A 25,230-nucleotide genomic window follows, 5' to 3' on the forward strand; every position below is an offset into this window, starting at 1 on the left:
AAAAAAACCCCATCGAAATCGGCCCAGTAATTTTTCAGGAAAATGGTAACATACACACACACACACACACACACACTCTTATCCCAAACGCATATACCGTCTTTGTTCCGTCGTGAGTAAAAAAAAGTATTTGAAGTGGCCGTTAGTACCGCCACACCCGTGCAAATGAAATACTATCTACGCGCGTACTTTAATTAGAATGATTAAATTAAATATCAAGATTTTTTTTAAATAAAATTATAAATATTTAAAATTAAGTATTGTGTGTGTATGTAAGTCATGGATCAGAAAAAAGCCACGTGACGGGAAAGTCCTGCAACTGTGTTGTCAGCTTTTTTATCTAATTATTGTTGTTTTTATCTAAACTAAAACATATATTACATACTGCTACTTATTTTTGTCATTTTTAAGTACTTATTAATATTTCAAGTGTGGTATTTTCATATTAACCTATATATATATATTTCTAAATGTATAATTCTAGTTGTCTTAAAAGGAACAGCAATCTATAATGTGGTAAGCTTTCACAATTATCAATATATTAGGTTAATATTTACCACTCGGCTATATTTTAAATGTGGCCCTGTTATTTATTAAATTTACATTAAATTAATCTATTGTTATTCATCCTACCTTCTTTTGTAATTTTGAATTCTAATAAATTTATGTAGTTTATTTTTGATTTCTACTTAACTTGTTTCAGAAAAAATGTAAATTATTTTATTAGGCAGAATTTTCCAACTGTATATTTCCTTTAGTATTCTATAAAAAGTTATTTTTATAAACATACAATTTTACACAATTAAAGTTGAAAATGTTATTGTAAAATTACAATTGATTTGTTCAGATCATAAAGATATCCTCTTTTACATTACATTCTTATTTCTTAGAATTAAAATAAAATAGTTAACAAACAAAAATTAACAAAGATATAAATTCATTATTATAATTCTAAATGTAAAATTAATTTTTTTAAAGGGCTTTGTCCCTCCTCTTGGTATACACCATTACAGGTATTACAGAGTTATTTTTATACTTAAATTATATTATTAAATTAGTGAACATTTTTATTTAAGATATGTGAACTGAATTTATAAATATAAAAGTTCCCTTCTGTGAAGAAACAATGTAGGTAATTAATTATTTAATGACAGAAAGGGTGTATTAATTTGTTGTTATATACTCTCTGTCCCAGACCCATTTTTTCTTATGGTTGTAATGCATATAGTACGTGTGAAGTACAACATACACAAGTTAGGCTTAATTTCTCTGACGGTAATGATGTTCTTTATGCAGTCATTCTCAGTCTGAATGATGCTAAACAGAGGGAAAGTGCCATTTGTAGAGCAAACATTTCCTATTTTTCAGTAGGCTTAGCATGCCTTTGAATGACGTACATTATGTTGAGTTAAGTAGGAAAGAGGAATCCATTTCACTTCTTATTAGCAAGCCTGACCATACTTATAAATACATAAAAGATGAAATTGCAATTATTAAAAATGTTTAATACAACAGTGATAACTTGTAACACTCACAGTTCTGTACATGAACATGATGATTACATACATATATATTAATTTAGGGCATCTCAATATAAATTTGTTTCGGAAAAAGGGGTTTTCATTCAGGTTTTTCCTATACCATCATAATCTTTAATAGAACATAAAATTATATCGTCATCAAATTAATGTACAGTATTATTATTATTTTTATTTTTCATTTTAAATGTAGATTATCTTCAACTTTAATTTGAATTATTAAATATTAAACAATTCATTTTCAAATCGATGAAAACTTTCATCGAGACGTACTTCATTCATTATGTCTTAATGAAAATGTCTTGTTACAAAAGTTTTCTTATAACGTTATTTAATTTTCTACAGTCATAAAATGTTGAATTATTATCTATTTCATATAATATTTATTTATATATTTACAAGAGTCCATTCAAAATTATTGCTCATGTTTTTAATTTACTGAAGTAGCACTTCTTATTAATAGTGTACCACGTTACCCACTTGTTAGTTATTTATGAACAAAATTATATTAGCTGAATGTAGATGTAAACTAAATTAAATTACAAAATTAAAAATTCTTAATTAAATAAATAGATATTTATTAAAAAAATTAATAAATTAATTTTATAAATTAAAATATTAAATTGTAAAATGAAATTTTAAATATAAATTATTTATATATTCATTTAGAATTAAATGACATTCACTAATTTACTTTTGCATAATGAGTAAGTGTTATATCATTAAAAAATTTTGAAAAACTAATGTAGCTTTGTTTGAATTGTAAGTACTCAGTTTGTTTTAATGGTTCAACTTCATTTCATATTAAAATAAATAAATTATTTTTGTGTAAATAAAATTGAGATTAAACAGTTCTTTTGTGGTTGAGTTACACAATATAACACATGTTACGGGGAATTTATTAGTAAAGAGAATATATAAACAAACGTAGGTTCTATTTATTCTACAGTTTTATCTTATTTTACTGTTTTCCAAGGAAGCAATGCTTCCTGGTGAGAGATATTGTTTAATTGTTTTTATTTTTTACACGTTTAATATCTTTTATTACCACAATCCACTAGAATGGGATGGACAAAAAAATTGATTGTGGTTTGAAGGCCTCTTAATGTAGAAAATGTAGACTGATGTAAATGTAAAATATTGATTAAAAACTCTTATTAATTCATTTTCTAAAGCAAGATGTAGCTAAAAAAAAATATCTATGTAGAGTCATTCTTTTGGAGAGGTGATGAATATTAAATAAAAAGTTTTGATAATCTGTGATGCTGATAAAATAAAAATTCCACTTCTGTAAGTAAAATATTTTTCTAAAGTGCACCAGCAAAGATTTGAAATTTTATTTTTATTGATACACGCCCACCTGTTTTTCCAATTTTTCCATAAATTTAATATGTTTTCTTCGCCAAGGTCATACCTACCTATCAAGTTTGAAGATCATTTAACAGGGTCCAGAATTATAAGACCAAATGCAGGCCAACATACATGTGTTCAGTACATATGCGCATAGTGCATTTTTTTTTGTCTTTAGTCATTTGACTGGTTTGATGCAGATGCCCAAGATTCCCTATCTAGTGTTAGTCGTTTCATTTCAGTATACCCCCTACTCCCTACATCCTATACAATTTGTTTTACATATTCCAAACGTTGCCTGTCTGCACAATTTTTTCCCTCTACCCGTCGCTCCAATATTAAAGCGACTATTCCAGGATGCCTTAATATGTAACTGTCTTTTAACTATATTTTTCCAAATGCTTCTTTCTTCATCGATTTGCCTCTTCATTTGTCACTTTATCCACCAATCTGATTTTTAACATTCTCCTATAGCACCGCATTTCAAAAGCTTCTAATGTTTTCTTCTCAGGTACTCCAATCGTCCAAGTTTCATTTCCATATAAAGCTACACTCCAAACATGTACTTCAAAAATATTTTCCTGATATTTAAATTAATTTTTGATGTAAACAAATTATATTTCTGACTCAAGGCTAGTTTCACCTGTGCTATTCAGCATTTTATATCGTTCCTGCTTCGTCCATCTTTAGTAATTCTACTTCCCAAATAACAAAATTCTTCTACCTCCATAATCTTCCCTCTTCATTTTTTAAATTCAGTGGTCCATCTTTGTTATTTCTACTACATTTCATTACTTTTGTTTTGTTTTTGTTTATTTTCATGCAGTAGTTCTTGCATAGGACTTCATCCATGAAGTACATTGTTCCTTCTAAATCCTTTTTACTCTCAGCTAGAATTACTATATCATCAGCAAATCGTAGCATCTTTTTCTTTTCACCTTCATCTTTACCTTACTCCAAATCTAAATTGTTCTATAACATCATTAAATGCAAGTTCTATGTAAAAATTAAGAAGTAACGGAGATAGGGAACATCCTTGTTGGACTTCCTTTCTTATTACGCCTTTTTTCTTATGTTCTTCAATTATTACTGTTGCTGTTTGGTTCCTGTAAATGTTAGCAATCGTTCTTCTCTCTCTATATTTGAACACTAACTTTTTTAAAATGCTGAACATTTTATTCCAGTCTACATCATCGAATGCCTTTTCTAGGTCTATAAATGCCAAGTATGTTGGTTTGTTTTTTTTTAATCTTCCTTCTACTATTAATCCCTAAAATTGCATTAAATTTGCTTCCCTTGCCCTATACTTTTCCTGAAACCAAATTGGTCTTCTCCTAACACTTCTTCCACTCTCCTTTCAATTCTTCTGTACAGAATTCTAGTTAAAATTTTTGATACATGGCTAGTTAACATAATTGTTCTGTATTCTTCATATTTATCTGCTCCTGCTTTCTTTGGTATCATGACTATAACACTCTTTTTGAAGTCTGACGGAACTTCCCCTTTTTCATAAATATTACTCACCAGTTTGTATAATCTATCAATCGCTTCCTTACCTGCACTGCGCAGTAATTGTACAGGTATTCTGTCTATTCCAGGGGCCTTTCTGCCATTCAAATCTTTTAATGCTCTCTTAAATTCAGATCTCAGTATTGTTTCTTCCCTTTCATCCTCTTCGACTTCCTCTTCTTCCTCTGTAACACCATTTTCTAATTTATTTCCTCTATATAACTCTTCAATATATTCCACTCACCTATCGACTTTGCCTTTCGTATTACAAATCGGTGTACATTCCTTTTTAACACATTATTAGAGTTTAATTTATTTATCACAAAACTTTCCAGTATGCTGTGTCTATTTTATCTATGATCACTTCTGAACACTTTTCTTTAAGCCACTCTTCTTTCGCTAGTTTGTAGTTCCTGTTTATAGTATTTCTGAATTGTCAATTCCTTTTACTTTCTTCATCACTAGCATTCTTTTATTTTCTACTTTCATCCATCAGCTGCAATATATCGTCTGAAATCCAAGGTTTTCTACCAGTTCTGTTTGTTCCATCTAAGTTTGCTTCTGCTGATTTAAGAATTTCCTTTTTAACATTCTCCCATTCTTTTTCTACATTTTCTATATTATCTTTTTTTGCTCAAACCCTTGCAAAGTCCTCCTCAAAAATCTTCTTTACCTCTTCTTCCTCAAGCTTCTCTAAATTCCATCAATTCATCTTACACCTCTTCTTCAGGTTTTTAAACCCCAATCTACATTTCATTATCACTAAATTATGGGCACTGTCAATGTCTGCTCCAGGGTAAGTTTTGCAGTCGATGAGTTGATTTCTTAATCTTTGCTTAACCATGATATAATCTATCTTATACCTTGCAGTATCACCTGGCGTTTTCCATGTATATATCTTCTACTATGATTTTTAAACTGGGTGTCGGCAGTTACTAAATTATACTTCGTGCAAAAAATTCAATAAGCCGGTCCCCTGTTTCATTCCTTTTGCCCAGCTCGTATTCACCCACTATATTTCCTTCTTTGCCTTTTCCGATGCTTGCATTCCAATCTCCAACTATTATTAAATTTTCATTTCCTTTTATGTGTTTAATTGCTTTTTCAATTTCTTCGTATACACACTCTACCGCATCATCATCATCATCATCATCATGAGTGCTTGTAGGCATATAAGCATTAACAATCATTGTCGGTTTAGGTTGCATATATACATATATAATACACACTATCGTCTGACAAAAACAGATTTTTTGGACTTGGGAGTATTGGAATAGAAATTTTGTTTGTAGATTAAGTGCAGTTTATTTAAATATATTTTTTTAAATCCATCCTCGAGACATAAAACTTAAAAAAACAAATTGTTTTTAGATTTTTTTTACCCATGTGTATACTTTCCTGTTATAGCTACAGCTTCTGTAGTAGCATATATCACTATAGCTGGGAAAGTAAAAATAACCAGATCATTTACATATGTTTCGATTCATATTTATTAAGTATGAATACCTTTCTTTCCCCACTTTGATGAAAGAATTGTATCATAGTGATAAAAAGATCTTCAGGATCTTTTTACATATACTTAGAAAAATAATTAGTTATTGAACTTATTTCTAATAAAAGTTTAAACCAGATTCATTTTTTATAATGATATAAGAGATTTTTGAATTCAGTTCTGTTAAATTAATTTAATGTAATTGAAGGAAAATAAATTCAAGAACTGATTAAAATCACCGTCATATAATACTGACATTATTTTTGGAAAAAAGATTTTGTGTCACTTTTAAAACTACCGGTTTAAATAAAATATGTAAGATCATACAGAAGGGCTTTATTACTAGATACCACCAGCATAAACAAGGAATAGATATAGGGACAACATACAACAGATCAAATTTTGCAAATCATTTCATAAAAAAACACACACAAACAACGACATTTACTGTTATATGTAACATTTGTATTTAGCATATAAAAATTAAGATCACAATTGTATTAAATGAAGTTTATAAACGCAGTAAATTAAAAAAAAACCATTTAATTAAATGAAGAAAAAACATAGATCAAACATATTATACCATTATGTTTTCTATCTTTCTTAGCACTGGTACAATAACAGTATTACCAATAACTTCACTGAATACAGTGCTGCTAATAATCTCTGAAAGGTTCGTTGAAAGCAAATTTTTACAATTTTAAAATTGAATTGTTTAATATATAATAATTTCAAAGTAATCATGGGTTTCATCTAACTAAAGAATCTTCGGAGAGGTTTATGTGAAATTAAATTAAAAGACTCCCGTTGAAAAAAAAAAAATCTATTGATGAATCTTTGAATAACACTGATCTGATAAACTTGATCGCTTGTTTGATTCCTTAAATATGCACACATCATTTTTCAATTAATACCTTCAAAATTTGGTATTTGTTTTTTTGGATGATAAACCAATTGAAAATGTTTTTAAAAAATACATTCATCGTTATTTTTTTGCTGGGCAAATTGTCTGTTAGTATTAAAGTTGTTGTTGAATTTTTTATGTATGCAGAATTTAAGCATTCTACAAAAATAAACTGAAAAATATTTTTGATTTTTTAATGGGAATTAAATTTTTAAATTTAATATTGAGCAAAATTTTCTGAACTAAAGAATACGTATCTATAACAATTGACTTTTTTATTATTATCTTTTATTAATTGTTGCAGGGAAAACATTTTGTTGTCGTTTGCTGCAGTATTGCTTACTGTAGCTAGTGGAAATGGTGCTCCTTTAGAAATTGATAATGAACTTTCAAAATTTGATGCAATAACCGATGAATTTATTGGTAAAATTAACTCGATGCAACAATCCTGGACAGTGAGTTGAGCTGTTAATTTATTAAATTTTTTATATTTGTTGTTTTTTATAGGCTGCTTCCTTCCACAGGTTTGCTTGTATCATGATATCAAAATTGTTACATTTTAATCGGTTCAGTATGGGATTACAGTTTATTATAATACAAACTTTCTAATCAGAGTTATTTTTATATTAAATTCAATGTTTTAACAGATTGTTGTTAATTTATAGTTCCAAATATATAGTAGCAAATTTCTTAATTATATTTGGACTCGAATTACTGACTATGAGTCGAATGGACTATATAAAAGAAGGTTTTCAAAATTCAAGTGAAAAAATTGATGAGTTTTCTCATTTCTTGAACTTTTTAACTTTATTTTTTCAAAAAAAATCAACATCATCAGAACTCAGCAAATTTTCAAAGGATGTCATGTTTTATTTAGTACTGAGGATTTATGAAACATACTCAAAAATAACATTTGTATGATACATAAAATTTGTCGTTCCTCTAACGATATTAATATTAAATATAGCATTTAAGATCTTACCCTGTAAGAAGTTTAGCCTGAATTTAGGGGATTACAGCTTTAAAGTATCATTTCATACATTATGTATTTAAAATAAAAAAATAAAAAAGAACACATACAGTAAATTTTTCAGTGCACTTCTTTTAATTCTTCAAATGAGGATTAAGTTTTGAGACATATTGAATAAGTGAAAAGCACAGGTAAAGTATATCTTATCTTAATACCAAATTTTAAAACTATTTTCTTCTTAAAGTAAGGAATTTTTACTCTGTTAGAAGATAAGGGGAAACGTTGCGACAGGCTTCTTTTCTGCTAAAGGTACTAGTTATATGTATGGGAACATTCAATAATTAAAGAGACAAATTGATGTAGAAATGAAACAGTTTGTAGGAGGAGTTTTGTACTCTCATGACTTTAGATTGGCATCACTGGGATGAGCTGAGTACAGTTGCCAGATAAAAATTGTTTCGTTTATAACCTCAATATTGAATTTAACGATGACGTGTCTGCTTGACATTTCCACATTAGTTAAACAACATTCAGTGATCTGCTTTTTGCTTTCTGAAGGTGAAAAACCGGCTTAAATCTTTTTTGAAATGATTTTACACTATGGTGAAAATTGTATGAACAATGGAAAGTGGGTAGAACAGTTAAAAAATGGTCGAACCTCAGTGACTGATGAGCAACGTCCTGGCCGGCCAGTTGAAGTGTCAACTCCTACGCTTGAATCCTGCATTGATGATATTGTTCGTGAAGACCGATGTATTACAGTTGAACATGTAGCAAAAACAGTTACAGTAGGTGTTGGCACAGTTCATAACATTATCAGTAACAAGCAGAAGTACAGCAAAATAAGTGCAAGGTGGGTCCCGAAAGAGTTAACGCAACAATACAAGGAAATAAGACTCAAGGTGTGTACAGACTTGAAAGAACGCTATGAAAGGGGAGGTGACTTTTCTAAACAAAATTTTAATGTATGATGAAACTTGGGTTCACCATTTTAAACCAGAGTCCAAAAGACAAAGCATGGAATGGAAGCACACCAACTCAACTGTCCAAAAGAAATTCAGAACGCAAGCATCAGCGGGAAAGGTCATGTTGACAGTCTTTTGAGATGCCCCGGGTGTAGTAATTTGTGATTATTTGGAAAATCAGCATACAGTAAACAGTGTTTACTACTCAGACATGCTGATGAAAAAAGTAAAGCCAGCAATAACAGAAAAACATCACGGATCTCAAAGAAAAGCCATGATATTGCTACACGACAATGTTCGCCCTCACATTGCCCAGCTGACCAACAAACCACTGTAAAAATGGATTGGGAGTTACTACCACATCCTCCCTACAGTTCAGATTTGACTCCCTTGGATTTTCATTTTGTCCACTCAAGGAGGCAATACGTGCAAAAACATTCAGCAAGAACGAGGAGGTCAAAGAATTTGCGGAAAAATAGCTCAAACAAGACAAAGACTTTTTTGCGTCAGGTATAAAAAAACTAGTTCATTGTTGAGATTAATGTAATAATATTGGTGGGAATTATGTTGAGAAGTAGTAAAAGGTTCATTTTGTAAAAGTACACAGATTTTTTCTGCATCAATTTGTCTCTAATTATTGAATGTCCCTCATATTTAATATTAAACTCTGACATCATACTGCTAATAAAAATTTCAGTTTTGTAATACATCACAGTGTTGAACAAACCATGAAGTAAATACAGAGTGCATCACAAATTTCTCCTGGAACTTTCATAATTTATTCTAATCATGAAAAAGTTCAAATAAACATATATAAAAAGATTATTATCTAAGTAATTTTTATTTTACAATTGCAGTGTAATTTCCAGTTTCTTTTCTAATTTATTTTAACAGCAATTTTTAATGGTATCGTTTATTTTAGCTGAAATCGAGCAAAATTTTTCACTAGTGTAACTCACAAACAAAGCATTTTAGAACATACGAGGGTTATTTTTTTTCAAGGTCCGATCGATCGTGAAAACCGGCACAAAAATCGGATGAACCTTTGCGCATATGTGTTGCGCATCGTCTCTAGAGTATGGCCTTCAATCTCGCCGCGTCACTTTGTTTAGTCCTGTACACGCAGCTTGCACGTAAACATGTCTACAACAATAGAATCTCCCGCCAAGTCTGAAGTGTGATTCGATTTCTTCAGACTGAGGGGTGTAATGCAGCTGAAATTCATCGACGAATAAGTAATGTGTACGGTGAAACTTCAATGAGTGACAGCAAAGTGCGACAATGGTGCAGAAACTTTAAAGCAGGACGTACAGATGTTCATGATGCAGGCGGTCATGGAAGAAAGCGAGTGTCAACCGATGATCTCGTTGAGCGAGTGGATAAGGCCATTTGAGAAAATCGTTGGTTCACAATTTCTGTAATGAGTGATTCGTTTCCTGAAATTTTCAGGTCAGCTCTCTACACCATTGTGAGTGAGAGACTTCAGTACCGCAAACTGTGTGCGAGATGGGTTCCCAAGATACTGTCCGACCATCACAAAACAATGAGAGTGGACGCCTCCCTAACGTTTCTCCAGCGCTACCACAATGAAGGAGAAGATTTTTTGGACAAATTTGTCACAGGGGACGAGACATGGGTCCATTTCGAAACAATCCCAACAGTGGATGCATTCTCATTCTCCCAGTAAACCAAAGAAGTTCAAATGAACCTTCTCCAACAGAAAGTGTACGGCTACTGTGTTCTGGGACCGGAATGGAGTTCTCTTGGTGGAATTCATGGAACGTGGCACGACCATCACTGCAGCCTCATACTGCGTGACTCTTCAACGTCTACGAAAGGCAATTCAGTATAAGCGGAGAGGAATGTTGTCATCAGGCATTGTCTTTCTCCATGACAATGCTCGGCCGCACACTGCAGTTGTAACAAAGAAGCTCTTGCAACGTTTTCGTTGGGAAGTGTTTGATCACCCACCATACAGCCCGGACTTGGCTCCATCGTATTTTCACCTCTTTGCTCACATGAAACGCTGGCTAGGAGGACGACAACATTTTGGCACAGACATCGAGTTGCAGACCAGCGTAGAAATATGGCTGAAAACACAGTCGGCTATGTTCTATAACGAGGGTATTGGAAAGTTGGTACCACGCTACGACAAATGTTTAAATCGGAGTGGCGACTATGTAGAGAAATAGCATAACTATGTAAGTACTTGTACAAATAAAAAATTGTTTATTTTCACTGTTGTTTTAATTTCGTGACCGATCGGACCTTGAATAATATAACCCTCGTTTGTTTATGTAAACTTTTTCACGTAAAAAAAAATTTATATATATATATATATATATATATACTGACTGTATATATAGACTATATATAGACTGACCTACAGAATAAAACTGGAAAAATTACAAAGCTAAAAGATAAAAGCATTAGATTTAAACAAAAGACAGACAAACGACAAAATATAACGAAGAGGGTGTTTACGGATGAAGAAAAGAAAGCAAGATCTGAACGGATGAAGAAATACTGGGCAGCTCGAAAGAGTAAAATAACACGCTTTTCTCAGAAAAGATCCAACTAAAATTGACTTAAGTGGTCCCATGTTGGCCGTAAAAGCATAATAATATATATATATATATATATATATATATATATATATTCTTTTTTTGTTTATATGAATTATTTTCATGATTAGAATAGGTTATAAAAGTCCCAGGAGAACTTTGTGATACATTCTATACATACAAAGTATTAACAGTGTATGGGAACTTTTAAATAACGTTTCAACCATTAAATATAAAACAGTGAGATTTAGCAGCTACTCCTGCCTCAAAATGAACTGTGTTGAGATATGAGACCATCCCACACTAAGCCTGGATCCCTGAAGCCCCAAGTGTAGGGGCAGACAAAACTTTTAAATGGAAAGGATAGATTGTCGATCGTTGTTTTAAGGAACACTAAAAAAAGATTTTGACATAAGCTTTGAACTAGAACAATAATAACCAAAATGGCATCATTTAATATTTTTTTATTGTTAGTTACTGCTGAATTCTGAAATATTATAAAAATAAAATTTATCAAATGGGACCATCTCAGAACAGAATATTTTTCCAACATCTTCTTCTTCTTGAAGTGTTGTGTTGATCACTTTGAAAATTAACTGAGAAATACAAAGGGCTCTAGGAAAGTTTTGCAGTTTAACAGAGCAGATCATCAAGGCAGTTTCAGATTAGTCCACGTTAAGATAAGTTCTAACTGAAGCTGCTCTAGTTACTGTCTCAGCATCATTTGCTTTTTAGTTGTACTAGTGTAAAGAGGTGGTGTTATCATGTTCGAAAACTGAATACTGTGCAAATTTGCACTACAGTTTTGCACATGAGTTAAGTGTTGATCAGTGTTTGGAGGAAATGACTAATGTACTTGGAGAGGATTGTCCTCCTCATACAACAGTATTGAAAATGGAAAGTCTCCCTATGCAGACATTATTGTGATAGGTGTCAAAACTTTGCTGTGCTATTATGACATCCCGACCAAGGCTCAGATTGAAGTGCGGCTATTTGAAGATGGCTGTTCAAAAATCCAGATCAGTGAAGAAGACAATGTGGTCGTATATTTTAATGTGAGAGAAGTTTTAGAGAGAGTTGTATTGGAAATTCAGAACACAGTTAAAGGAAAATGGTAAGGCGGAGAATTTCTGCCTAAGTTGACAAACCTCTCAAGAAGCTGTACCCAAATCAAGGATAGACACATGGTTTCCTCACCATGATAACGCTGCAGCATACCACTCCAAAGTTTGCTTCGAGTATTTGGCCACCAATGGAATAAAAATGTTAGAGCACCCACCGTATAGTCCTGACCTCACTCCATGTGACTCATAACTAAAAGTACTAGTTTTGAATTAGGTGTATATTTCTATGTTTAACAGTTGAATAGCTATTTAACATTCTCCATACATTGTTAATATTCTTTATTTATAATAAAGTCACTTTTGAACATATCAAAAATCACAAGCTTAGTAGTAGTTTACTTTGGTGTTACATTGTGCGAATAATAGTATTTTATGACTGATAACAAGTACGTGGATTCAAAAATATTTTTATTTAAATTAATAAGTTTACATTAGGTGCGGCTATTATAGTGTGTTCATATGTTGTTTTTTTTATGTACAGGTACACCTGGGCCGTGAGGTACTGGCCATATTGCCAAATAACAATTTGGGTACCCAATTTCTTTCTTATTTTTTAGATTGGATCCGTGTACATTACAAGAACAAAAGTAGCAATCATCACTGTGATTTTGTGGTTCTTTCCAGATCATTGGTACTCCAAACCGAAAATACATTTACTTACCTTCTGTCCATCTGCATACCTCTTCCACACAAGCAGAAGAAACTGTATGAGGGTGCCACGTTTTATCCCAGTCACCAAGTTTCATCCCAAAATAGGCATATTACAGTTTTTTAATAAAGTCTGTAATATTTCTTTGCTGTTTCTTCACCATAAACTCCTCACAATTTAAAAAGAAGATATTAAGTGAATTAACACAACCCCTTGAAGCCATTTTGAAATATAAAAACACAAGGAATGCACAAATAAAATAACTTCAAAACTAAAACACTATACAAGGGTTAGAAGACTATTAGACATTAGTAAAACCTTTCAACACAATGTTCTAATTGCAACTGATTTATTTTTATTTCAGTAGAGTGAAAGGGAATAGGAATGAGTGAGTCACCTTAGCTTGACAAAAATGACTCATTAAGTCAGTCTAATTAATCGTAGTACATCATATATTAGTCACTCAAATTATTGTACCAAACCAAAATTATGAACACTACTTGTATTCATTCCATATAACGAAAATAATAATAAAATATCAAAAAATTAATACGGGTTTAATTTTTTATTCAACATTTTATAAATAATATATATTGACTATCAATTTTGAGAATATTAAAAAATTGATTTAGTGAAAAATGGTACATGATAGAATTTTTTTGACTATTTTTCCTGATACCAGCACACAGAAATCTATATGAATCAGTTAGTTTCAAATAACTTTTCCATTGTTGACCTGTGTAATCAGTAACATATTAAATATTAAATAAAATAAGATTTTGTATAATAAGCAGTTGGTAATTTTTTTTAAATATGGAAAATTTAGGCTTATCCCTAGTTGGTTATATTTCAAAAATATAGACCTATTTTGGTCTATTTCAAAAAGTAAAACTAGTAATGACATTTGAGATTTTTGTTGAACCAAAATGTCAATATTCTAGTAAAAGATAGAATAATTGATATTATTTAAAAACCAATTGTACAGGAAACTGGTATTATGCAGGAAAAGGTTATATGGAAACCGGTGTCCTTTGGTGGTTGGGTTTCAATTAACCACACATCTCAGGAATGGTCGAACTGAGACTATACAAGACTACATTTCATTTACATTCATACATATCATACTCATTCATCCTCTGAAGTATTATGTGAACAGTAATTACCGGAGGCTAACCAGGAAGAAGAAAGGCTCTATGGAAAAAATACATACAGTACAACTTAGTTTAAATGGATCTTTAATTTACACATCATAGTTTAGTGGTTATTGTAAATGCAGTTTTTATTTTATTAAATGTACGTTAAAAGTAAACTGTACTCAATGTTTGCTATATTATAATTAATTTGAATTGAACAATAGATTTTTACAGAGGCGGATTAACCTGCAATAGTTGCTATATTAGTATTGGCATATATTTAGAGATAAATTATTACAACTCCCAAAAACAAACATATTTGATTAATAGGATATTATGACAAGTTCCTTTAAAGAAGTGTACCGTTTTTGTTATTAAATTTTATTGACTGTATTAATAATAATTAAAATCAGTTGTATGGTTTCTTTTTATTCATAGGCTGGCTATAATTTTCCTCCAGGAACTAAATTTTCAGATTTAAAGATATTGGCAGGAACAAAACGTCAGCGACCTCCAGTTATTAAAGAAATAGATGTACTGAATTCAGTTGTAATACCAAAGTCGTTTGATGCTCGTGAAAACTGGCCTAACTGTAAAAGTATTAAAGAAATTAAAAACCAAGGACACTGTGGATCTTGTTGGGTGAGTTATATTATTTAAAATACAGTACAGTAACTAATTTTCCTAAAAGCTTTTTTACCAAAAGACCTTCATCAATCACATTTAGCTAAACTCGAAAGAAATCTTATGTTAACACAATCGCATTTCCCAAGGTGGCACTGTTCTGTTAGAAACAAAATAGTTCATTATTAGGCAGCAGTTAATAGTGTCATCATTTTTAAAGAATTATTATTTTTTAAATTATCCAATTGTTTTTCACAAGTTGCGTTATTGTAAAGTTTTGTTTAACTAAAATCTCTGCTTTCATATTGAACTAATTCAAGTTAGATTAGTTGTGTTTAGTTCAGTATGATATTAAATATAGGTATGATGTTGAATAATAAATATTACTAGGATTTCATGTAAAAAGCAGTCTGAAAACAATATAGGTGAAAAAATTACAAAGAAAAACTTAAAAATATTATGTCACGTAATGCTTTATGGTAATGAAAACAAAAAGGAAAATATTAGCCTTGAACTGTGTTGCAGGAAAATTGAAAAATAAGGTGGGTTTATAAAATTTGAATTAAAAAGATCTTAAGGTAAGGAGAGAAATTTTTGGCAGAATCTTGTAAACAGATTAATTTGGCTTTTAGGACATGTAATAAGACAATGGGTTTAATTAATCTGGTAACTGAAGTTGTGTCAAAGGAAAAAATTGTAAAAAAAAGAGTGGAATTATTTTAATTATACTCCTTTAAAACTGTTACCTGTTACCTGTTAATTACAGTTAACAATTTCATTCCTTTTAAATAAATAATTAATTTTTAGATGATCCCAATGTTTTTAACTGCTATGTTACTGAAAAATATTTTTCATAACATTTACATTGTCATACTGAATTATTTCATGTTAGAAGCCTGTGTTAGATTGTCTATAATTAAACAATATAATATTGATTAATAATTGTTACCAGACTTTCATACATAAAACTGAAAAATAGAGCTTAAAATGAATGAATTGAAAAAATGAATTGCATAACATAACCAATCTAGCCAGGAAAGTTGCAGAATTCAAGATGGCTTTTTAAAAAATTGTTCATTCTACACTGGAAAATCAGAATATTTTATTTTTTAACATTTCAGGCTGTATCAGCAGCTACTACAATGTCTGATAGACTATGTATTTCATCTAAGGGGAAGTTTAACTCAGATGTATCAGCTCAACAGATAACATCATGCAGTTCGGGAAATGGATGTCATGGTGGTTTCCCATTTTCAGCATGGAATTACTTTGTTAAACATGGTGCAGTTACTGGAGGGGATTATCATTCAAATGACGTTAGTAATTTCTTCTTTATATATATATATATATGTGTGTGTTAATAGGGGGGGGGGGGTGGAGGTGTATGTGTGTGGGTATGTGTTTTTTTAAAATTACAGCTGATGAGAAGTTTCACATTGATTTGTACTCCAATGGTAAAATGAGGGTATACTGAAACTCTTGGGGGAAAAATGTGGTTTTATACAAAATTCGACTAACCGTTTTATAATTGGGTTGAATAGTTTAAATAGGATAGAACAAGTATCACTGTTTTCATTGGAGCAGAAAACCAATGGAAGTTTTGACTTTGCAAAATCACATTGCATTATTAACCTATTCGCAAAGAGACACATTGAAATTTGGGAAATTATTGAAATTTGTAGTGCAAGTATTGGTACGGTTATTCCATTATAACCAATATGCTAAATAAGCAAAATGTGTTCAAGGTAGGTTCCGAAGCAGTTGACTCAAGATCATAAAGATACCCAAATTCAAATTTGTATGGAACTTAAATTTTAACGATTGTCAGCAGAGGATATAATGCTTATTTAGATCCACATAATAACTTGTGATAAAACTTAGATTCATCATTATGAGCAGGAATCCAAGCGCATATATTACTAAACACATAATATTCAGTAAAGGTATGTTAACAGTGATTTGGACTAAAGCGACCCAATCACTGAAATTTGTTTTAGTGATTTGGAAGAACAATACAACCAACAGGAAGTACAATTGTTACATGCTAAAAGTAAAGTAAAACGAGCAATAAACAGGAGATGTACTGATTCTCTCTCAATAGGCATAATTCTTCCAAGTGATGATGCCCACCAAAATACTGCTCAAAAGACACTGAAAGTTATTCAGAAATTGGGTTGGGGTGATATGACTTCCACATTACAGTCCCAATCTCAAACCAAAAGATTTTGTTTTTGTTTTTTTGTTTTTTTTTGTTTTGTCCTCTAGAGTTTTTTTCATGGCAGCAATGAACAGTTCAAGAGAATGGTACAAGAATGGCTCAGACAAAAAGGTGAACAATTCTTTATTACTGGAATAAAAAAGCTCATAGAAAATTGGAACAAGTGCCTAAATGTAACCAGAAAATATGTTGTAAACTTGTTAATTTCACTATATATATATATTTTACATTAAATATTTTCTACAGTTTTATATATATATATATATATATATATATATATATATATATATATATATAGAGTAAATGAACACAATTGAAAGTTTGATAAAACATTAACAAAATGAACATTACAGAACTTCACAAAACGTAACCTTACCCTTTTTGTTCTTCCCCCTTCCCTTTTCCTGTACCCATTTCCCTTTTAACTATTTTAATTTTTACCATGTTCCTTTTCCCCATTTCCCTTTCCCCACTTATCCCTTTAATCCCCTTTTCCCTTTCCTTTCCCATTTCTCTTTCCCTTACTTCCCTTTTTCCCTTCCTCTTTTGCCCCTTTCCTTTTTCTTTTTTCTCCTTCCTCCTTTCTATTTCCTGTTTTCCCCTTTTTTATTTTTTCCATTTCCCCGTTCTTCCCTTTTTACCTTTTTTGATTTTTACATTTTTCCCTTTTACCTTTTCTGATTTTTCCTTTTCTCCCATTTTCCCTGCGTGTAAATTGGTCCAGTAGCTTTTAGTCTATAGTCTACATATATGTTGGAAACAATGAAATGGAATTATAAAATATTTAGTATAGCATGAACACATGCTATAAAATGTTGGATGTAAAAGCAACAGCTTTTACATCCAACAGATAGCACTGTTTTTTTTCAAAAAAAGCATGTTCTACCTGTCACAGGTGTGACATCTTAGGTATATAAATAGAAAGTATATAAAAACACATGCATATTCGAATGCAACGGTGTGTCAAAATTTCAAAGCAGTCGGTGAAGAATGTTTGGAGATTTAAGATTTTGAACAAGTAAACATTTACATTTTTTTATATAGATATATTAATTTATTTAGGTTAAGTTTTGTATAGTCCATTTTTTCTTCCTCTGTATGTAAATATCTCTATATACAATATAATATTCTTTAAGCCTCCGCAAAGCACAGAATTAAAGAATCACTCTTACCTTTAATTTTTTACTTCATCAAAATGCTTTCGAACCTAAGCCCATCCTCAGTGATATCTTTTATAAATTTTTTAACTGTTTACAATTTACACAATAACTCTATTAGCTTTTTACATTTTGTAAAAATTGCTTGTTTAAAATAAAAATAGATTTAAATTTTTTTTTAAATCTGAATGAATGAATTATATATTTAAATCATTGATGAAAAAGTGCATTTACATTCTTTCTAAATCATATTTAAAAAAGCTTACTTTTAGTACTATTTATAGTATAAAATGTGGAAGATCTTATCAGATCTGTAGCTCCTCTTCATCATTGTTATTATAGATAATGCCTATTTTAAAGCAGTTAAGAAACAATTTTAGTATATATTGACAAATTAATATTAACTGCTTTTAACCTATAGATAGATATATTTTTAACTGCAGATAAATCATTATTATTTATGATAAAGCTTTATCTATAAAGCTAACTGGTAAATAAAGAATTAATCATAAATTTTGCTTTTTTTAATTAAGGGTTGTCAACCATACCTTGTGAAACCGTGCATTAATAGAACAGCAGATAGTGATGACAATTCACATCCAGAACAATGTCCTCCTACTGATTATGTCAAAACGCCAAAATGCCAGTCAAAATGTTATAATCATCGCTATCATAAAAGTTACACAAAAGATTTGCATAAAGGTATGTTAATATTATTTAATAAATTTCACTATTTAATTAGAATATGCTGTATTAACATCAAGAAATTTATTACTACTAATCAAGAAGAAAGATATTTTGTTTCAATTCATAATATGCTCCAAGAATTGTTGCAGTTCCTGAAATTATTATTGCAGTATTTATATTAAAAAATTGTTAAACGTTAAAGCATTATGGTAAAAAGCATCCAATCACTTGCATTCAGTATTTAAACTGGATTTTGAAATATTTAATTGTTTTTAATAAACCTCAAAACTGAATCCATAGCTGTAGAAGTTTCAGTTGTACATTGTGCTTTCAACCTGAATGTTATACATTATGCTCTTTTGAAAAATTGGAAATGTATTTGCACATTAATATTGTTGAAGCATATTTTAACATATCTGAAAGATAAGTTGCAGCATGCATCAAAAGTTAATTTTGGAATTTTATTACACACTGGCAGTCATTTTCATGTTTTGTCTCACCCTGAGTACTTATTTTTTCATCTAAGATTTATTTGCTATAATATTACTCACTCTGTATACTTCTCTGATTAATGAATTTTTTATAAATTAAACTTAAAACACAATAATGAAGTTAAAATCTACTTGATACACTGAACATTATAACAAAATTTCTTATCGGTAAATATGATTAATGCTGAAAATTTAGATATGACCTGCAATCACTGTGACATTTCACTTGGGTTAATCAGAGTTGTCTTATTATCATCATCAGAGAAAAGAATTTCATGTAAATAAATTTAAATGTTTTCTGTTATTAAATGAAACTATTTCTTTTAAATTAAAATTATATCAGTGAAACCTTTTAATTGATTGTTTCAGCAAAACAAGTTTTTGGAGTACCTCAAAATATTACACAAATACAACTGAATATAATGACTTATGGACCAGTCGTTGCTGATTTTGAAGTTTATGCAGATTTCATGACATACAAATCTGGTAGGTATTAAATGTATCATTTCGTTTCTTTTACTCTAGTATTACTGTGTTGAGATTTTTGGTTTTAATCTGAGAAAATTAGTTTTTTGCAGTTACAATATTCACATTTTTCATGTATTTATGAATTGGCCAATTTATTTTTAGTCATTTGATTCACAACTTATTACAATTTTTCATTTGATTCACAACTTATTACAATTTTTCTGACTGATTGATTGATATCTTTAAATTGTGCTATGTTTGATTATTCTAAATATAAATAATTATTGTAGTATTATGTTTTTAAATAATTGATATAATCTTTATTTTATGAATTAATAATTGACTTATTAGACTGATGTTTTTATTACTCACTGGAATGGCTTATGAGGATTTATCCATAGTAGAATCTTTCACAAGAATCTACATGGATATATCTATGTGGTCTCATTAAGATCTACCCATTCAGTAATTTAACTTCATCATCTAAACACCATCATTTAATCTTTAGAATGCATGTCAGCGTACAGAGTATAAAAAATAAAGTATCAGGATTTTAATTTGTTATAATATCTCTTGGATGAAATGTACAGCGTTAATTTAAGAATAGAAACAGTTTTATTTTGTTGTGTGCATGGCTATAGACTGATTTCCTATCTTTCTGCTTGGTAGCACTAGGAAAGATGATGACTATTGAACAGAAAATCTTGTGCGTTTTGCAGTTGGCTAAATGCAAATCTAAGAGTGTGTGATGACCCGTACTCAATTTTCCATGAACAATGTTCAACATTTTCATCAGGGAGTTTTTCCTGCGTAGTCCTAGAAAATTTTTAAAAAACATTGCAAACTAGCAATGTTGGTGATGTTAGTGTTGAATCTTTTAAGGAAACTCTTACACATGTGTCCATATCGTTTATTCCTATTACATGTAGGATTTGAGACCTACTGAATACACTGTGCGTGCTGACTTTATGATCAAAATCTTGCAGCATAAAGATGTCAACTTTTTTGATTTTATTCTGTTTAGTGTTGAATCAACATTTCATCTTAGTGGAAAAGTTAGCACATATCATATATATGTGTATCTGGGAATCAAAAAATTCCCATGAATTCCTACAATGTAAAAGAGATTACCCAAAATTAACATTTTCTGTGCTATATCCTGATGGCAAGCTTATGGGCTGTTTTTTTTTTTTTTACTGAAGTAAGCGTAACAAGAGTTGCTTATTTGAATATGCTGTATATTCCATTTGAATATTCCAAATGAATTGCTGCATAGATCCTGAGAAGGATCTGATATCATTTCATCTATTAATTCATTTATTTCAACCTGCTCATTAATATACATGTGTTGCATATGCAAGGTTAATAATAGAAAAATAAACAAAAAAAATAATTATCATCAAGGTCCATAAAGTATTACCTTGTATGGATCACATCTCTTTCTAGTTACATGCAACACATCGGTGTAAAATATTGCTCATCTCCTTTAAGTAACTGTGAATCTAACTGTGATGTTTTATTACATAATCCCTTATGTCTTGTCATTGTTATTATTTTATCAATATAGAAATTGTTTATTTTAGTGTAAATTGGTATTAAATAAAAATATATTACATTAACACAATTTAGAATTTTATTCCAATTATAGGGAAACGTAAAATCTGCCAAATTAGAAAATTAAGGAGATGAAATGAATGAAATCTCCATGGCATTTTCAAACAGATTTTATTTCACTTTGTACAGTTAAACATAGTTCATCTTTTAAGCTTTTGATTGAATATGCAATCCTCATCTTAAAGACTGGTTTAAACTTACAAACAATAATATCTGTTTTCAAAGCTCTATGCTGTCAGTTATATGTAGTAGTTATTATTAGCAAATTCTGACTGTTTTCACTATTCTAGTTCGTAATTTTTGCTGAAATTTTTTCTGTATGTTAAGTTTTCTTTATTATATGTATACACATTTTTTTATGAAAGCAAGTGTTTGTGGTAAAAAACGTTTTTTTTATCAGGTGTGTATGAACACCATGGTGGAGAAATTCTTGGTGGACATGCGATAAGAATAATTGGTTGGGGAGAAGAAAATGGTAAAGATTATTGGTTGATTACAAATCAGTGGGGGAAGGAATGGGGAAATGAAGGCACTGTTAAGTTCCTCAGAGGTAAAAATGAGGTAGGCATAGAAGAAGATGTAGTTTCTGGAATAACTGGAGATATTTAACAGTTAAATTTACGTAAAATGTATAATTTATAAGATTTGTAATATATTACAAAATGAAACAGAAATAGTCTAATTTTTTTTAACAGATATCCTTTTCATAAGTTATGTAAGTGAGAAATTACTGTTTGTTCATTGATAAAACGAATTGTTAATTAACTGTATATAATTGAATTCAAATGAAACTTCAATCCATTTTTTATTATCTTTCTACTTCTTCAATGATGTTTGATTTACGGAGGTGAATCTTAGCTCTTTGCAACCATAATATTTGTATTAGCTGTACTAGATTACTAGACAACGTATGTGTCAAGGAAGTTTGCAGTCAACTGATCTTTGTAGAGCATGTGGTTGGTTCCAAAATGCTTTGGCTACGTTAAATTTTTTAAGTCGTGTAATTTTTTAGTATTCAACCCATTGTCTGATATTCACTTTACACTGGTTCATTACAGAACACCTGTATCATGTAAGATTTCCCCTCTTCTAACATTCCCTATCAGAGATCAACAGAAGTACTTGTGAATTTTATATTCAAATAGTGCGGTACCAATCAGCTAGGTACTGTACAAATTTAAGTCTTTTATCCAGTTAATCTTTAATCTTTAGAATTACTCAGTATGACGTAAAAATTAAATATGCGGGATAAACAAAAATTATACATGCTTTTTTTTTCTGTGTGAAAAAACTTTTGCGTTATCACTGCCCAGACACGATATATTTTTTGTAATAAACAAAGATATATCACATTATATATCTCAAAGTGTAAAAATAACCATCTGCTTTACTGCAGTTGGCATGAATAGCTGAAATTCACTATAATAATTCAAATGCTTGAATGTAAACAAACAGCTCTGAGAAACTGTAAAACATAAGATAACAAACAACATTTCATTATCCCGTAGAACAGTTCACATGGTAGCTTGTAACACAATTCCACGTAACAGATACAATCCACAAGTATGTGGTCTACTGTCAGTTGGTAGTCGCAGCGAGCACAAAGGGTGCATCCGTTTGTATCATCAGACATTGATGAGTGAGCCTAGTGTGCTCTATTCATAAATAGCAGATAATAACCTTCTCTCGTATTTCTGCATAAGGGGTTCCACAATGATACAGTGTTCTTAACTGGGGAAGTTTGTTTATTGTTCATGGTAGCAACCTATTCACTTTGCCAGTCATCATGAACTATGCTCTTCAGAAAACAGACAAGATTGTTAGAAGCAACCCAATTGGTAAAATTAGACTGAAAACAATCCTCTTTTGCCGCACTGTCTGCATGCTCATTGCCTGGAATACCTATATAGATAGGGATTCAGCAGAAACTCACTGTTGTATTATGTTTAGTAATTTGTAAAATAACACACTGAAACTCACAAAAAACTGGGTGTCTGGAGTTCATGTCACTAATCGCCTTACTCATGAAATCCAAGCAAACAAGTACATGTCGAAATATTGGGCTAATTATACTTAAGGTCTTATTAATAGCAAACAGCACTGCAACATCAAACATCAATAATGGAGATGTGGATGCCAAACATGTATTCTGTTGCCTATCACAAAAGCACAATCAATGGAATTAATGTTTTTAGAGCCATTCATATAAACTGTAACATCAAGATTCATGGTGTTTATAATAATATAAAATATGTGTTGCAAAATAACAAGATTTGTGTTCTTTTTATTATACTGACAAAGATTAAAGCAGAAATTAACAAGAGAAGGCTGCCAAGGAGGGTAATAACATGGAACAACAGTAAGAAGAGGAGGTAATTGTACATTTTGAGCTGAGAAGGCGCTGAGCTCTGATGCCTAGCAAAGCAGTAGATCTCGGCTGTTCCTGGTTTTGATTAACATTCTCCAACTGGTTGGAGAATAGTGCATCAAAGGTTGGATGAGTTGGTTGCCCCTTAATCCGAGCGACGTAGGAGCATATAATTTGCTTCTGCCTATTCCAATGAGAAGGCTCACCACAGCGTACCAGCAGACTTACAACGGGGTGTTACGTTTTGACCCCCTCTTTCTGACGGGTGCTGAAACCTAGCGGTGGCTAGGGTGCCCACAGCAAACTTGGTCAGCCCACTCTACATCACTAGCTGCTCCCTCGAGCACAGTATGTAGCGTCTTAAGTCAGTCTGCACTCATATCTGACCCAAGGCGGTTGTGTCTGGACAGACTCTCAATTCTTGTTCGGAAGAACATTATTTTAAGTTTTATTTAGCTTAGGTTTGTTATCTTTAAAGTTAATATATAAGTTACAAGTGTTATGTTACAAAATTATTTTAAACCGCCAAGACGGCATACAATTAAACAATCCTTCAGTAATCAACAAAGTATTGTCCTCATTCATTACCTATGAACACATACAGTCCACCCTCGCTCTAAAATCTACCGCATCGCTGTTGACCAATGGCGTCCCGTCGACATCACAACACGGGGATTGAACAAAATGCATCCGTGGCATGATGGAGGAATGAATGATGGACTGCATCAAGCATCCTTAGAGTGGTGTTTAAAACCAACGAATAAGCTGCATAGCTGTAGTCTAAGCGGGAACGAACCAGATCAATGTAGAATACATCCCCAACAGGTATTAGATTAAACCCTCAGAATGTCTGACATTTTTAGATATTTTACTTTCAGCTCCTTTAAATGTACCCATTAGTCATTGGTCTAACCACATTCCTAGAAATCTAACCCACATGCATCCTTCAACTGGTTCACCATGTAAATACAGTTAGGGTCAATATATTCCCTCAACCGGGAAAAGCAAATGCACTTTGTTTTTTCTGGGGAAAAAGTGAATCCAGTAGATTTACAACACGAATCTAAGCAGGTTATTGTGTTTTGAAGCAGTCTCTCACCTGTAGCTAACATTCTATGTGCTATGTAAATAGAAAAACCACCTACAAATAAAAAACACATAACAAGTTTTCGCACGCAGTCTGTTATAATATTTATGGCTACAGCAAACAAAGTAACACTTAGGATACTTCCCTGAGGTACTCTGTTTTCCAGTGTGAACCTTTCAGACACCGTCGTTCCAATTTGAACAGGAAAGACCGACAACTGAGGAAACCCCTGATAAATGCAAGGAGATTACCTTCTATATCTCATTCATGAATTGTAATTAGATTCCCCCTCCTCCAATGCCATGTCATATGCCTTTT

General features: G+C 31.1%; 1 protein-coding gene across 1 annotated transcript; it reads left to right on the top strand.

Moving 5' to 3' along the window:
• Window positions 1-360: 360 nt before the first annotated feature.
• On the top strand, window positions 361-22,131 carry LOC142326336 (cathepsin B-like). The gene is made up of 7 exons (XM_075368751.1): window positions 361-516; window positions 7,098-7,248; window positions 14,637-14,840; window positions 15,944-16,138; window positions 18,731-18,899; window positions 19,745-19,861; window positions 21,858-22,131. Exons 1-7 carry the CDS (start codon window positions 512-514, stop codon window positions 22,064-22,066), a joined length of 1,050 nt encoding a protein of 349 aa, XP_075224866.1. The 5' UTR covers window positions 361-511; the 3' UTR covers window positions 22,067-22,131.
• Window positions 22,132-25,230: the final 3,099 nt, after the last annotated feature.

The sequence above is a fragment of the Lycorma delicatula genome, chromosome 6 (genome assembly GCF_047948215.1).
Source record: "Lycorma delicatula isolate Av1 chromosome 6, ASM4794821v1, whole genome shotgun sequence".
NCBI classification, from domain to species: Eukaryota; Metazoa; Arthropoda; class Insecta; order Hemiptera; family Fulgoridae; genus Lycorma; species Lycorma delicatula.

Coding starts and splice junctions, on each gene's coding strand:
- LOC142326336 (XM_075368751.1), top strand. Junction 16,139..18,730: donor GGGATTATCATTCAAATGAC/GTTAGTAATTTC, acceptor TTTTTAATTAAG/GGTTGTCAACCATACCTTGT. Junction 19,862..21,857: donor TTTCATGACATACAAATCTG/GTAGGTATTAAA, acceptor TTTTTTTATCAG/GTGTGTATGAACACCATGGT.